At 44.0% G+C, this 17,743-nt stretch overlaps 1 protein-coding gene across 2 annotated transcripts in view; it reads right to left on the reverse strand.

Annotated features, from left to right (window-relative positions):
- The window catches only part of LOC121856926 (tensin-1-like), a 98,532-nt gene extending 82,765 nt beyond the window's left edge, over positions 1-15,767 (reverse strand). For both annotated transcript variants that reach the window (XM_042352687.1, XM_042352686.1), the window contains exon 1: positions 15,015-15,767. In XM_042352687.1, coding sequence (XP_042208621.1) covers positions 15,015-15,185 — 171 coding nt within the window. In that variant the 5' untranslated portion in view covers positions 15,186-15,767. The remainder of the gene's footprint in view (positions 1-15,014) is intronic.
- Between the last annotated feature and the right edge of the window lie 1,976 nt (positions 15,768-17,743).

Here is a 17,743-nt window from a genome sequence, read left to right on the forward strand (position 1 = left end):
GAACCATTAATTAGCTGCGAAGGAGGAAGCGTGGAAGAGGAGGGAAGAGTGTAAATAGTGATACAGAAGAAGAGAGGGGGGAGAAAGAAGGGAAAGAAATTGGAGATGGGTCAAATAATAAAGGGGAGGAGGAGAAAAGAGGAAGGAGGGAAAGCAGGGATGGGGAAATGGGGGAAAAGGAAAAAAATGAGGGAGGAAGGAGAGGGTAGAAAGGAGGAGAGGAAGGGAGGGGGTAGAAAGGAGGGAGGAACGGAGAGGAGAGTAGGAGGAAAAGGGTAGCTAAGAGGGGTTGTAGAAGGGGGGGGTAGAGGATGGAGGGAGAGGGGGCAGGAGGAGGTAGAAAGGGGCAGGGGGGAGAGGGTAAAAAAGATGGGGATGGGATGGAGGATGGAGGGAGAGGGAAAGGGGGGGGAGAGAGAGGTATGATGGGGGTTAGGAGGGAGAGAGTGGTAGGAGGGAGGGTGGGGCGCCAGACAAGAAACTATGCCAGGTATGACACTGTCCAGGGCGGGGTCAGGTATACAGTTCAGCTGGGCCGCCATATGCTAATTCCTACACAAGGGGTCGACGATGGTGCTCAAATATTCATAAATACTGTATCAATATTTTTAATAATTATTGTCGGGTAAAATTGCTACAGTAATATTTTTAAATACGTTTATTATTATTTTTTGTATTTTTATTAATATTGTTCCACATTACACCAGTATACGAGGGTTACAGACACACACATGTATGCACAAACACACATATGCACGCGCGCGCGTATACGCTCGCACACAAACGTACACACACAAGTATGCTAGTGCATGAGGAAAAGCACACACAAACTCACACAGCGTACAAGGGAGGAGAAGAAGAGGAGGAGGAGGAAGGGGAGAAAAATGTAGAGAGGTGAACACATCTCAACCTTGTCTGGTATGCGTACGAGTCGCCCCAACCCACCTCAGCTACAGCCTCTAATTACACCCTCAAACACAACCAGTAATAAACAATAACACAAAACAACTCATCTATCACCATCAACAACAGTCTCTTAACCGAGTACTGGAACGATAATTGGCAAAAACTTCGGATAAACGGGTTCGGTGGGAGAGAAGAGTTCGGATAATCGAGGCTGGCCAGTGCTCCAAGCAAAAGCGGGTGACTGCCATGCTAAACACAGGCCGAGGCAGCGTGTTTGGGGGCAAGAAGAGGCTATACACCTCCTTCACCCCCACCTCCCTCCCCATCGCCTCCTGCTGCACACACCCAGCTTATCACCTTTGGCAATATATACACCTGAAGCCTTCCACCTACCCGTTGTTAGTACACCTGAAGCCTTCCACCTACCCGTTGTTAGTACACCTGAAGCCTTCCACCCACCCGTTGTTAGTACACCTGAAGCCTTCCACCTACCCGTTGTTAGTACACTTGAAACCTTCCACCCACCCGTTGTTAGTACACCTGAAGCCTTCCACCCACCCGTTGTTAGTACACCTGAAGCCTTCCACCTACCCGTTGTTAGTACACCTGAAGCCTTCCACCTACCCGTTGTTAGTACACCTGAAGCCTTAAGCAGCAACACCTTCAAGATATTCAGTTTCATAAAATTGAAGACAAACACCCCCCCATACACCTGTTATCAATAAAAAACAACCTGTAGCTTAAAACCAATCAACCAAACAATAAACAACCATTACTTCGACGTCAACTAAATCAAGGAATATAAACAGAAAACAAGGAAAAAAAAAGTCATATAACGGCAACCAAGAAATAATTATCATCTCCCATCAAGGAAAATAAACAAGAATCACACATAGCGAGAAGTACCTTACGATCACGATAACAGAGAATTAACACTGATGTACATAAAACCTGACAATGCCAATCAATTATCAGGTTTTAAAATGCTTTGTACTCTCTCTCTCTCCCTCTCTCTCTGTTTATATCTCTCTCTGCACCTGTCTTTCTCCTACTCGATGTGTCTCTTTCTCTCCGTCTGTCTGTCTCTCTCATTGGAGGTAGGAGAAGGTATAGAGTCAACAGTAACGCACCGTCCCGTTAGATGGAGGGAGGGAGGGAGGGAGGGAGGGAGGGAGGTTAGAGAAGAGAATGCAGAAGGGTGGGGGTGAGTGAGGGAGACAGCAGAAGGGTGAGGGTGAATGAGGGAGAGGGGTAGGGAGAGGGACAGCAAATGGGGGGGGGAGGTGAGGGAGGGACCTGATGCCGCCTCCTGTGCCCTTCCAGGAATGCATCCAAAAGTGCTACTTCACCTATTGTCACCTCACACTCCCCTAGTATTACCACATACTCACCTATTATCACCTGATACTCAGCTACTATCATCCCCAGACTCACTATCTCACACTCGCCTACAATCACCCCAAACATATATGTATAGATAATTCCCTATCATTACCTCACACCTATTTTTTACGTGTGTGTGTGTGTGTGTGTGTGTGTGTGTGTGTGTGTGTGTGTGCGTGTGCGTGTGTGTGTGTGTGTGTGTACAAGACCTCAAGACGCATAAGAGATTACCGTAGAGATAAATTGTTGAAGTTACGTTCCTGCTTCTTCCTTAAGAGACAAAGTGAACATTGGTAAAGGAGACTCAAAGAAAAGAGTAAATCCCCAGTCTCTCTCTCTCTCTCTCTCTCTCTCTCTCTAAGACGAAAATCACTTTAAGAATCAGCATCGCATTGTTTACTTGACATAACTAATTAGGGAAAAATCATAAACAAGACGGGTTCATCTGAAGAGTTCAAAGTCTCGAGCTTCTCAATACGGACTTCCAAAGCTTCGGGTATTTGTCTAGTATCACGTGATCCACCAAGAGTCAAAAAACTGGGATTCGAACGGGGATTCAGTGAGGCTGGTTCAGGAGCAGAGGTAGTGAGTCGGTCGGGAGAGATATATTACCCAAGACCAAGATGGAGGTGAGACCAGTTCGAATTGATCCGAACTTACTCGAATCAAAGTCCAGATAGCTCGGTTGTGGTTGTTGCAGGTTCACCATTCAAGTCCATCATACTTAAGTCTCAGGACGGAGGTTTACAGCATCTAATTTACCAATGTATTTAATTTTCCTTAACAAGTTACTGAGAATGGATCACATGAAGATTAGACTTCCTACCTTTTGTTTTGTTTTTGCGTCAGATGATTAAACACCTTAAGTTAGCGCTCGGGTGGTTAATCTTACGGTGAAATAAGCTGGGGGGCTAATCTTCCGAGTCAAAAAGGCTGGGAGAGAGAGAGAGAGAGAGAGAGAGAGAGAGGATTAAATAATTCTTCAGTTTACTAATGTGTTTTAAGATAAGCTCAAAGCCAAAGGTGTCTCTAAATGTATCTGGCGAGTATTTAGTTTATTATCTTCCAGCTTGTTTTTAAAGACACTGAGAGGGGTGAATACATTAAGAGGACACTACCCAGCTACACCAACCTTACCGTCAAGGCATCAACGAGTCAACGAAAATGTAGTAAATTAATTTATCACCAAGACAAACATACAACATTATCAGATACACCCATGTTTCTCACTCACACACCTATGTCTCTCACTCGATGTCTCTCTCTCTCACACACACACACTCACACCAGGCAGGATGTCCAACTAGACCAGAACAGGTGGGGGCCGTAACAAGACTGGGGAGCAGAGACAAGGCGCTAACGTCACAGTATACATTATCTTGACCCATATGACACGCCACGTCGACACATGCAACCTGGGGCTCTGTGCTCGTGAAAGATGGTGGCTTGGTTAAGTTAGGTTAAGTTAGGTAGGGTAGGTATGGTTAGGTTAGGGTTGCAGTAAGATAAGGTTAGATACAGTTAGGTTAGGATGGGTTAGGTAAGGTAAGGTTAGGTTAGATCAATTCCGGGCATGGATGTCGATATACTAAGATAATGTATTACTGTACTTCAACAACTATGATCTTTAAGTAGTGGTCAGGCAATACAACATTAGTGTGTGTGGGGGAGGGAGGGAGGTTGCTTAATATGGAGGGGGTGTTATGGGGCTAGTGGGGGGGACGAGTGTCAGTAAGGGGTGGTGGAATGAGGCGGGGGGGGCAGTTTTATGGGTAAATTGAAGGTGAAGGGGAGGGCAGGTTGTGGAGGGAAGGGTGATTGGGGAGGGCGGAGGCGTTGGAAGGAGGGTCAGGGGTGGAGGGAGAAGGAGGCAAGGGAAGGGAGGGCAGGGAGAGGGAGGGAGGAATTTGAAGAAAGGATGAATCACGAAAGGAAGGAAGGAAGGAAGGAAGGAAGGAAGGAAGGAGGAGGGATGGTAGAGGGGTCATGGAGGAGGAAGAGGGGCATGGGGAGGAGGAGGGAGGGAGGAAGGGGAGGAGGAGGAGGGAGGCAGGGGGAGGAGGAGGGGGTCGCATAGTGGGTGTGAGTGAGGAACTTTCACCCAGCTGACTCTGAGATACACCACTCACCCCTGTGCACGTGGTGGTGATAGTGTGTGCAGTGGTATGTGGTGATAATGCTGTGTGGTGGTGATGATGGTGATAGTGGTGTGATGATGATAGTGGTGTGCGGTGGTGATAGTGGTGTGTGGTGGTGATAGCGGTATGTTGTGGTGATAGTGTGTGTCAGTGGTATGTGGTTAGTGGTGGCGTGTGGTGGTGATAGTGGTGTGTGGTGGTGATAGCGGTATGTTGTGGTGATAGTGTGTGTCAGTGGTGTGGTATAGTGGTGGCGTGTGGTGGTGATAGTGTGTGCAGTGGTATGTGGTGATAATGCTGTGTGGTGGTGATGATGGTGATAGTGGTGTGATGATGAGTGTGTGGTGGTGATAGTGGTATGTTGTGGTGATAGTGTGTGTCAGTGGTATGTGGTTATAGTGGTGGCGTGTGGTGGTGATAGTGGTGTGTGGTGGTGATAGCGGTATGTTGTGGTGATAGTGTGTGTCAGTGGTATGTGGTTATAGTGGTGTGTGGTGGTGATAGTGTGCAGTGGTATGTGGTGACAGTGCTGTGTGGTGGTGATGATGGTGATAGTGGTGTGATGATGATAGTGGTGTGCGGTGGTGATAGTGGTATGTTGTGGTGATAGTGTGTGTCAGTGGTATGTGGTTATAGTGGTGGCGTGTGGTGGTGATAGTGGTGGTGTGTGGTGATAACTCCCTTCTCCCCCCTCAGCATCATCCCCACATAAGGTAAACAACGAAGAAGGAAAAGATGCGAAAAAGCAATGTCACATGTCCTCAATACACCTTTAAGACACGTGTATTTCCTCTAACTAATCTCTCAATTACTTCCTACCTTCATCCCACCTCATTAAATATATCTTTAAACTCTAACTTATGTCTCAAACTCCTCATTAAGCCTCTCTCTCTCTCTCTCTCTCTCTCTCTCTCTCTCTCTCTCTCAGGTCAAGCCAACACTGAGCAGGTTTCTAGTTTCCAATCAGGACTGGTAAGAGTTAGAAATATTTGGTGGTGGATGGTGGTTGTGGTGGATGGTGATTATGGTGGATGGTGATTGTGGTGGATGGTGATTATGGTGGATGACGGGTGGATGATGGTGGTTATGGTATATGATGGTACTAAATGAAAGGTAAATGATATAGTGGAATTGAATGAACATGTATGTATGTATGTATGTATGTATGTATGTATGCATGTATGTATGTATGTATGTACGTATGTATGTATGTATGTATGTATGTAATAGGCAACACGGTCATCTCCCAAAGCCGTTTCCTTGTTTACAGATAATCATCTCTGGCGCCGTTTGCTAACTAGCCTAGGCCTATCAATCATACGGGTATAGAAAGGGGGTTAGTTAGGCCCATGAATGAGGGGAGGAAGGAGAGAAAGGGGAGGGGAAGGGGGGGAGGGGATGGGGGGAGGTAGGGAGGGGAGGGAGGAGGGGGAGGTATATGGGGGTGTAGGGGGGGGGGTAATTACGGCTATAAATCAGGGGGTAGATAAACAAGTGTGTGTGAAAAGGTGTTTGTCAGAGTTATCCATATATTCATTATACTCTCCTACACATCAACACACTCACGTATCATACTCATACTATATATTCACATACACATCAACATACTCACATACACATCAACATACTCACATACACATCAACATACTCACATTCACTCACACACACACACACACCAGAATCACATATTCATCAACCTATATACCATCTCTACATATTAAGCCAATTATTTTGCCATAAGTCAAAATTCATGTCTGTGAATCCTGTTTCAGATAAGTTTAACTACGAGAAAATTTAATCGGAAGACAAAATGTGATCTCTGAGAATCCTGGGTGGAAATTTTGTCGTAAGAGAAACTATTGTCTTTGAGGATCTGGCGCCCTGTATGTTCACCTGAGGGAAAATTTTGTCGTAAGTCGAGAAGCTAAGACAGGTAGACGGAGAAAGAGGTCAGACGCGTCTACATAGGGTCGGGGTAGGGGAGTGTTAGGGAGGGGGAAGAAAGGGTCACTCGTCCTCATAAAAATGGGGGGGGAGTGAGCAGGTACAGGCAACCATAAAACACGTCTTGCAGCTGACCCTATGAGAGAGAGAGAGAACCAGGTAAACCAGCGTTGACCTTTTAAATTCGCTCTTTAATAATTAACGTTGTAAGGGGGATCGGTGGTAGAAGCGGTACCGTTCTTGCCTAGCAAGCGAGATGTCACGGGTTCGATTCCCGGGCTGGTGGAAGTTGTTTGGACTTACTTCCTAGCCCCCATTAGTCCCTGTTCACCTAGCAGTAAAGTAGGTACCTGTTGTAAGTCGAAAGTTGCGAATTCGTATTCAGGGAAAGTTGTTGGAGCTTCCAATAACTTGATGACATAAACCATTGACTCTTCAGGCTTCTACGCCCTTAACTCGTGAGACATAAAGGCAAGCATGAACTTAGCATGCTTCCCTGTTGGGCGCTGTAAACGCTTCTGCGCTTCACCTTACACAAGGAGGTAGGGGGGTGCCCAATAAATAAATAAATAACGTAATTAACCTGGGCTTGTGTGTGTGTGTGTGTGTGTGTATGTTTGTGCGTGTTTACATATTCTATTAACAACACTTCTAGCTACATCCATACAGGTCTTTTAATTATCTGGACACACACACACACACACACACACCCTTCATCCCATGTGCACGTGTGGATGAGCCGCATATGTGAGTGTAACAGTGTGAGAAAAAACACAAACACGAGGTCTAATCAAACGGGTTCTGCATTCAGTCATTAGTGTCGACGAAAAAATAAAAATAAATAAAGTAAAGGAACGCATTAAGCCCACGAGATTCTGGACCACTAAATCATAAAATAAAATACCTGTAAACTGGTTATAGATTATATTGTACTGGGGGTGAGGGAGGGTGAGGGGTGAGGGAGGGTGAGGGAGGGTGAGGGGTGAGGGAGATGTACCTGAGGGTGAGGAAGATGTACCTGGGGGTGAGGAAGATGTACCTGGGGGTGAGGAAGATGTACCTGGGGGTGGGGAAGATGTACCTGGGGGTGAGAGAGATGTACCTGGGAGTGAGGGAGGTGGTCAGGAGATGTACCTGGGGGTGAGGGAAGACCTGGGGGTGAGGAAGATGTACCTGGGGTCAGGGAGATGTACCTGGGGGTGAGGGAGATGAACCTGAGGGGTGAAGGATGGTCAGGGAGATTAATCTGGAGGTGAGAGAGATGTACCTGGGGGTGAGGGAGGAATATTTAACCTGTATGACTGTAAGGGAGGAATACCTGTCCTAACCTACCTGGCTGCTGAGGTGTGTGTGTGTGTGTGTGCGTGTTAAACCAGAAAAACTTGGCTGTGTAAAAAAAAATATGAGTCACAAGTCGAACAATAATTTTAAAAGGAGAAAAAACAAAAACAATCAAACACACATCAACAACTCCAAACAAACAGGATTAAAACATAGTCGAACCATAATGCCAACACACACACACACACACACACAGGTATCATCTCATCTCAATCGGTGTACATGAATTAATAATCTTACAGAACCAGCCTCGAGTCACCGGGACGTGGGAGATGTTCTCAAGCGATACTGCCTAGGCCTAGCTGGCTGGGGGAGAGGGTGGGAGAGAGAGAGAGACAAGGGGAGGGGGGAGAGGGAGGGAGAGAGAGAGAGAGAGAGGGATTAAATGATTGGGTGAGGTCTATGATTAACAGCTTAGCCTCAAGGGGGTCAAAATTCTTCAAGGTTTCTGAGGTAACATTTTATTATCTCCACACACACACACACACACACACACACCTAAAGGAGCACATTACATCTACCTACAGGCTCAAGTACAATTGGACGCCATTAACGCCACCATCTTTATTTTCTCTTATCTAATAATTAACTACTTGATGTTAAATTCCGAGTTATGGAGAAGAAAAAAAAATAAACGTACAAGTCGGAGAATCAGACCCTAGTAGCCCCAGGCGGTGACCATCCAGACCCCGCCCTTAAAATGAGAATTTGTCCGGAAAATTGAGTCTGAGAATAATTGTTATGACCGCAACTGTGTCCTGCTGAGGTTTGTACTGTCTTCCCTCCTCTTTACCGTTAAGTTACAGTGTATTAGACGGTATTAGACAGTGTGACAGTAACCAAGACAGTACACAACGCTACCATTAACACCCCCCCCCACCCCACCCTAATGCCATGCGTATACCTAATTTAGGAAACTTGGGATACAAAAATAACCACTATCCTAAAATGGCGACCTCAGGATTTTTTTTTAGCATGATGAAGTTATTTATGTGATTTATTGGTGATTTACTTTTGTGGTGGTCGTGGTTGATGAAGTGTTTAATTTACACAGCCGATTATCTGTTGGTGATTGATGTAGGGGGGGGGTGTATGACCCAGGACTGTTTGGACAATGTTATGGAGGTCTATTAACACGAGCCTATAACCCCCCCCCCCATTAACGAGCCTCTAAAGGGATAAATCATAAGGGTAGTGATTGGCAACATAATTTATTCATAAGGTTTAATTCCATATCTAGATATTTACCTGGACATTGGCTTCAGGGTCATGTTATTGTTTCAGGGTCATGTCATTATTTCAGGGTCCTATCATGGCCTCAGGTTCCTGCCATTGTTTCAGAGTCCTGTCATTGTTTCAGGGTCTTATCATTATTTCAGGGTCCTGTCATTGCTTCAGGTTCATGTCATTATTTCGGGCTCTAGTCATCATTTCAGAGTCATGTCATTATTTCAGAGTCATGTCATGGTCCTATCATTATTTCAGGGTCCTATCATGGCCTCCTACTACTAAAAAAAAAGTCCATTTAATACACAGCAATACGCCTCGTCCTCTACATCAGGGTGTTCTCGTGGCCTCGTATTCAACCTGTCTTTATCTGGACATTTCTTCAGAGTCCTTCAGTCAGTCACGTACACCAGCGCCTCACCCACCAGACTGTGACTGTGTGGTGTCAGTAAACAAACCTTCAGGCTCACGTCCCCATAACTCATAGATCTTAAGAGAGATTTGATGTAATTTTTACACAGAAAACATGAAACTTTTTGGCTTCTAAAGTTTGTTCGGAAAATATTATGAACTTTCCTTTAAGTTTACGAGAAAAATATTAAAGTTTTTTCTTAAGGTATAGCAGGAAATATTAATACTTTCCTATATTTTACAAGTACTGTATATATTCAAACTTTTTCGAAAGTTTATGATAAGAAAATAAACTTTTACAGAGGTTTACAATAAATCATTAAACCTTTACTCCGGCTAAACAGAAAAAAAATACCAGACATTTCCCAAAGATTACCAAAAATAAATGAAAACTTTCTCCCAAAGTCTACCCAAAAATAGCAACAGTTGTCTTTCTAATTTGACCCGGAAGCACTAACACAACCTCCAGTTTGCCAAGAGAAGGCTAGAAGCTTCTGTTTACCTGAGGCCTCGTGTTCGTTTTTATTCGGTAAACAAATACAAACAAACTGATACAACTTCCAAGTAAACACAAGATATTTACATTACATCTGTTAATTCAGAAAAGTAGAGCCAGTTCAGGTACAGTTATGGATACAAGTGCCAGGTACAGGGACAGGTACAGGTATAAGGGCAGGTACAGGTATAAGGACAGGTACAGGTATAAGGACAGGTACAGGTATAAGGACAGGTAGAGGTGTAAGGACAGGTACAGGTATAAGGAAAGGTACAGGTATAAGGAAAGGTAGAGGTATAAGGAAAGGTACAGGTATAAGGAAAGGTACAGGTATAAGGACAGGTACAGGTATAAGGACAGGTAGAGGTGTAAGGACAGGTACAGGTATAAGGAAAGGTAGAGGTATAAGGAAAGGTACAGGTATAAGGACAGGTACAGGTATAAGGAAAGGTAGAGGTGTAAGGACAGGTGCAGGTATAAGGACAGGTACAGGTATAAGGAAAGGTACAGGTATAAGGAAAAGTAGAGGTATAAGGAAAGGTACAGGTATAAGGACAGGTACAGGTATAAGGAAAGGTAGAGGTGTAAGGACAGGTACAGGTATAAGGAAAGGTACAGGTATAAGGAAAGGTACAGGTATAAGGACAGGTACAGGTATAAGGAAAGGTAGAGGTGTAAGGACAGGTACAGGTATAAGGACAGGTACAGGTATAAGGAAAGGTACAGGTACAGGTATAAGGACAGGTGCAGGTATAAGGACAGGTACAGGTATAAGGACAGGTACAGGTATAAGGAAAGGTACAGGTATAAGGAAAGGTACGGGTATAAGGACAGGTGCAGGTATAAGGAAAGGTACAGGTATAAGGACAGGTACAGGTATAAAGGTACAGGTATAAGGAAAGGTACAGGTATACAGGTATAAGGACAGGTGCAGGTATAAGGACAGGTGCAGGTATAGGTGCAGGTATAAGGACAGGTAGGGACACAGGTATAGTAAGGACAGGTGCAGGTATACAGGTGCAGGTATAAGGACAGGTACAGGTATAAGGACAGGTACAGGTATAAGGACAGGTACAGGTATAGGGACAGGTGCAGGTATAAGGACACAGGGACAGGTACAGGTATAAGGACAGGTACAGGTATAAGGACAGGTACAGGTATAAGGACAGGTGCAGGTATAAGGACAGGTGCAGGTATAAGGACAGGTGCTCTTCCCCAAACAACTGAGTATAGTAGCTGAGAAATACTTGTTCAAGGACACACACACACACACACACACACACACACACACACACACACGAGACCTAAGACCAAGGGGAAGGACATTCACACACTCAACGCCACAACTCTTTAAAATACCTGATAATGTGATGAATGGGAGGCAGGTACAGACCCCTCCTACCCAGCCCTCAAACTTGAACCATTTGGACGTGTTATCGTGGGTATCTCCAGCCCTCACACCCCACCCCCTCTCTCTCTCTCTCCCACCAAGCCATGAGCACGTAAGGGACCTGACTGCCCATCTATGGTGCCTCAGGGTCTTATATGATGGAATGGTGGCCAAGAATGTTAATCGCCGACGTTCATTTAACAAGTTATACGCTACGAGACTTCAATGTCAACTTGTTCAACGAATTTAACAAGAGACGCAACAGGAATTGATATAATGAGTTACGATACAAATTTACAATTAAACGTAAGAGTTACCAAGTTATTCTATCCTATTGAAGAAATGCATCTAAGAGTTCAATACAGGTAATGAAGTATACAAAAGACCTATGTAATTACCTTAAAGACCTATGTAATTACCTTACAAACCTAACTAATTACCATACAGACCAATTTCACAACCTTACAAACCTAGCTAATTACCTTACATATCAAATTCCCTTAGACCTGTTATTACCTCACAGACTTAACTAATTACCTCAGCCCTGTTATTATCTTACAGATCTAACTCATTACCATACAGACTTGACTAATAACCTTACAAACATAACTAATTCCCTCTCCACGTCACCACACAGTCTTGAAAAGTGTCCAAGACTTTTTTTTTTATTGGGCACTCCCCTACACCCTTGTGTAAGGTGAAGCGCAGAAGCGTTTACAGCGCCCAACAGGGAAGCATGCTAAGTACTTGCTTGCCTTTATGTCTCACGAGTTAAGGGCGTAGAAGCCTGAAGAGTCAATGGTTTATGTCATCAAGTTATTGGAAGCTCCAACAACTTTCCCTGAATACGAATTCGCAACTTTCGACTTACAACAGGTACCTACTTTACTGCTAGGTGAACAGGGACTAATGGGGGCTAGGAAGTAAGTCCAAACAACTTCCACCGGCCCGGGAATCGAACCCGTGACATCTCGCTTGTGAGGAAAGAACGGTACCGCTTCTACCACCGATCCCCACACCCCAAGACTTTACCTGGCAGTCAAATGATTCAATAGACCATTATATTAACCTTATAGGCCTACAATATTCCCATCCTGGCAACATTATACACTAGGCCTATAAGACGTAATAAACAAGTGACTAACTAAGAATCAATGTCATTGGCCTATTAAAATTAGTTATGGTTTTGAAACTTCTATATTATGATAAATGACAAGAGGGCCTACGAAGTGATTTCTATAGGCCTATGAAATTCTTATAGATTTAAAATTTATTCTCTTATTACGATACTGATTTATAGTAAGCTGCCTCGGAGAGAAATTATATAATGAATAGGCTTATAAAAATCGGCACTTCTAACCATAGTATGTGGAATAATTGATGAATAAGCCACAAAACACACCATTTAGACCTATAGTTTAATAGGCCTATACGTTATAAATCTATATCTGGTAAATTTAAAATTTTTCCCTTTATATATACTATAGAAAACAACAGCACAGTGAGAGCTTAGAGAAGGAATGTGTCGGATGGATGTTTTCACCGAGAGATTTTTACCATTCCCTTGAAAACTTAAATCGTAGACAAACGTTCGTAAGACTAACAACCTTAACCTAACCTAAACCTACCATAGGGTGACTAATCTTAAGGTAAAATAAACAGGGGGGTGGGTTACTTTTCTGGTGATCCAAAATACGTCCCAAAAAATTCTGGCTTGCGTCACCATTCCACGTTACCAGTTTTCCTTTTTTTTTTTACATATATAACCGACCAATGCGCTCTAGCTTGTTAATAAAGAAGAGGTTTTATATGGGGACAAACTGGTTCTTGCCTGGTGCCTCTCCCTCCCTGTTATCTCGTAAATGGGCTGTAATAAAATTCAGCTTAAAATCTCCCCATTACTTTCGGTTTTGGGTTCGGGAGGAAGCAGTAAGTCAGCGTGTGAAAGGCGAAGTCTGCTGACCTGTCTGCTGCTGGCATGTTCTCATTGACTGGATGGCTCATGTCTGCTGGGGTATACTGGCTGGTTTATTGTGTCTTTTGTCTGCTGGATTACTGTGCCTTTTACCTGCTGGCTTACTGTGTCGTTAGTCAGTTGGCTTGCTGTGTCACGCAAGTCTGCTGCCGTGGTGTGAGGTTTGCAGTTAACATTCCGTCCATTAGCCACACAATTAATACAATACCTGGCAAGTTTCCGCGTCATGCTCCGGCGTCGAGGTGGAGTCAGACAGAACACCCGGGTGCTCTCCCTCCTTCAGGCAGGTGCTGAGGGTAGTCACAGGGGGGAGATGAGTACCGGTATGTCTAGCTAGATGGTCAAGGATTCGCTCCACGTGGTCCGGAATATTTCACTTTACGGTCAAAATTAACAGACTCGTACCTTTCCTCGCTTTACGGAACCAAAGATTGAAAGAATCATTCAATTAATCGCTTTACGGTCAATTCTCAAAGATTCATCATACGTTAATATCCTCAACAGTTGACAAAGAAAGTCTTTAGTTACGGTAATCCCAGGTGTAAGTTCGACGCCATTTCTATGTCGTATCATCAGTGAGTTAGAGGTCTCCTCGTATCTCCAGTAGGGAAAATTTTACACGCACGAAGCTCTGAGAATCCGGAACTTATGCGGCTGGTATCTCCCCCTCAATGTACTACACCTGTGAAGTACATCAATGGCTAAGAACTTCAACAAATGAAAAACACATCCACATACAATATACAGGTAAACTAAAGGAAAGAACTGGATGATGTATACCTTCTACACACACACAGAGAGAGAGAGAGAGAGAGAGAGAGAGAGAGAGAGAGAGAGAGAGAGCTGTTAAGTACACACACAACACCTCCCCAACACTAACTCGTCAACGTGGCTGACTCAGGCTGCGGGTCTTCAAGGTTGATCGAGAATTTCTGGCATCCTTGGTCAGTGGAGCGTAATTTTCTTTTCTTCTTCAACCTTGTTTTATTTACTTATCTTATTTGTTCCTTTTATCCACCAATACGTATTATGTTCTCTTTCACCATTTATACGTATTTTACATTCACGTACAAACACATATTGGGTAAATAAAAAAAAATGCGTATGTGTGTGTGTGTGTATAACAAGCCTATACACATTATTTACGCATGTATGTGTATTACAAGTCTATATACTTTAATTGCGTACCGTATATATGTGCATTAAAAGTTTACACCGTTTTTTTTTTTGGGTGGAAGGAGAAATACCATTTTGACATTTAATCTTCAGCACTTGGGTCAGTCATTTCTTGTGGCTGTGACGGAGTGGAATGTGACTTCCAGGCCCCGGCCCTCTGGTCATGGAATACGAGGTTCCCTGACCTTTGAAATCATCAACCATTACTGACCGAGTGGGTAGTGGCGCCACCCAGCCTTTACTAGTGGCAAGGTTAGTTAGTTAGTTAGCCTCTCTCTCTCTCCCTTAACTCATTCCTCCTTCGGTAACTCTCCTATTTGATCCCCAATAACAATTCTTACTACGATCATCTTTCCCGGCGTTCAAAGGCGTGTGCGTAACCTGCCTTATAAATACTAACTTCCCCTCGACCCTGTCTTCATAGCAGCTTGCCAACCTATTACTTTTTATTCATATTTGTCTTATTAATGAATAAATACTCTTAATTTCCGACAAGCAGTTAAGAAGAGTTACTCATTTAAAAACAATATCGGCGTCGAGCTGCGTAAAAATACATCTACCAACGAGGTGAAGGGTGTACTTAATACTACTTGACCCGCACTACAGCATCAAGTATTCTCACTTTACCTGTAATTTCTGTATGTGTCCACACTGGCCACAGGCGTAGGAGAGGTAGTCCTGCAGCGACTCCTGCAGCAACAACCTCGAATAGTCCTTGGAACCATATTCTTCCAACAGCTTCTTGTATTTCCCTGAGAAGAGTGGGTTGAGGTTCTGCCACGCTTTCAGGCGGCCCATTGTTCTTCACTTGCTGTCTCTGTTAACGTCTCGACCAATGTAACGAAAACAAAACTGGGAAATCACTGTTCCGTTTCCCCGTGAGGAAGTCCGACCATATTTGTGGCGTTGCACACCTTGAAAAGCGAGCGCGGTATGCGGCAAGTTGGCGGCAGCAGGCAGGCCTCTCACAAGTCCTCAGCGCCCCGCCACCACTCTAATACACTCACTTTCCAGTACTGCAGGTGAGAACCGATACAGGTAAGAGCTTTCCATGGCAACGTCACATTTCCAAATAAAGGAGTTTATTTTACCACGGAGGTTAACAACAGCGAGAGAGCGATGCGAAGGTCACTCCAAAAAGGCTCTTGGATATTAAGCAGCGCAGAGATAGCATACACCAAACACCTGCTTAGACATATACGCAGTACACAGATACTAAATCCATTTTCATTCGCACATCACCGTAAGATAACCAATTATCAACACTCCAAGGCACTGCAAACGTAAAATACGAGTTTCGTACGATATAGCCAGGCCAAACTCAAGAGAGCATACAAAAAGCACACGACATCGACTACTAGCGTCCTCCTACCACGAGCGCGGAACTCAAACTGATGCTCCAAGCCCGAACGAATGGATTGGGTTAAGGTGGAGGGAGGGAGGGGGGCTGCCAGATAGTCCATTTCCACGTGGCTCTCTTATTGAAGCTCCTTATTTCTTGTAATTATAACAGCTAATCCCTTATTGATTAATCTCTCTACTGACCTGCCCAATCACTCTACAATCACCATCACAACAAAATCACGTGAGTCACAGTACTATAGTCACATCTCCCAGCGTTATATATATTCCTTATAAGGTTATATTCATCGCGTGACTCTAGGAGATTAATGTGTGTGTGTTAGGTGAGGTTGTGGCCCAGCGAGTCTTGGCATTCCTTCAACGCGTGAAAGTAAATCTCAGAGCGCGTATCTCACTGCAAAGAGAACGCGTATCTCACTGCAAGGAGGACACATAACTTACTGCAAAAAGAACGCATATCTCACTGCAAAGGGAACGCGTACCTCACTGCAAAAAGAACACGTAACTCCAAAAACACGGACAGTAACTGCAAAAAAGAAAACACGTAACTCACCATATTGGTAAACAAGTCAATGAGTCAAACTTTTTTTGTTCATGTACAAGAAACATTTTTAACCTCACGTGGTGATAGGTTAGGTTAGGTTAGGTTGGGGTAGTTAAGTAAGATTATTAGGATCACCTGATGATTAACCACCCTAATGCTGATCTAACCTAACGTTAACCAGACTAATCTAACCTAACGCTAACCTAACCATTAGTATTTTCATGTTACTTCCATTACCACTTAGACAGCACCTGAGTCTGCCCAGTGCTCGTTCAGTCGTTTCACCAAGGACTGTCAAACTCTCTCTCCCCCCCCTCACCCACACCTGCCTCTCAACCTCACCCCCTTCCACCAACCCCTCCCCCCCTCCCAATTCCCAAAACATCCCCTAAAATCAAGCTAAATTTAGATTGGCTTCCGTTCCAAGTACAATATAACAAAGATAAGAAAATAATACACTGATTGGTTTATTTCTTGCATGAGGAGATAACAGCGGACATGTTGTAGAAAGAAATGTGTAATTGTGTAAACTTAGGCAATATAGTTTACTTATTGTATTTTTGTGCAGTAAACTAAACTTAACTGTAAACTCACTTTGCTGGTACACTCACATCTGGTAAAATTCACTTCAGGGGTAAACTCACAATAAAGGAGACTCGTACTATAGGTAAACTTCATTTTAAAGTTAAACTCACATCATCACAAGTAAACTCACACAGCTGGTAGGTATCCCAGAGCACCTCAATTATCTACCAATAACAGAAGTAAACTCAAGATACAAACAAGTTTACCAACGACAACAAGTCACACAAAAGTAAACTCACCATAGATAAGTTTACCCCGACAGCAGCCGTAGTTAACACAGACAACAGCTGCTCACAACCAAGACAAAGACCTCACTGCCAACAGGTGTAAACTGACAACAGGTAAACCTCGTCAGCGACCCTGAACAGCGTGTCACACAACAGTAACACGATATGGTGTCAGAACTTGTCTCACCGACCACTCGATGCTACGTCACGTCGCTAACTTTGCCTCTTCGCTACATCGAGCAAAAAATAAATACAAATCACGATATCTTGCAAAAAGCAATTAATAGCAAAAAACTCACCTATTCGTTACAAAATGCAATTAATCACTACCTAACCCAACTAAACTTAACCCAACCTAACCTAAGAAAATAATCACAACACGAAAAATTACAACGATGGAAACTGTGGTGAATATAACCCAAACCTCCTGGAGACACACACATGCCCTACAGCCCTGATATCCTGGGGACACACACATGCCCTACAGCCCTGACCTCCTGGGGGGACACACACACACACCCTACAGCCCTGACCTCGGGGGAGGGAGGGGGGAACACACACGCCCTACTGAGTTGCCTATACAAATATGAAATATGTCATGGGTTATAGAATAAATTGTGATCATCAGAAAGTGTAAA

Source organism: Homarus americanus, unplaced genomic scaffold (assembly GCF_018991925.1).
Source record: "Homarus americanus isolate GMGI-L3 unplaced genomic scaffold, GMGI_Hamer_2.0 scaffold44060, whole genome shotgun sequence".
Taxonomy (NCBI): Eukaryota; Metazoa; Arthropoda; class Malacostraca; order Decapoda; family Nephropidae; genus Homarus; species Homarus americanus.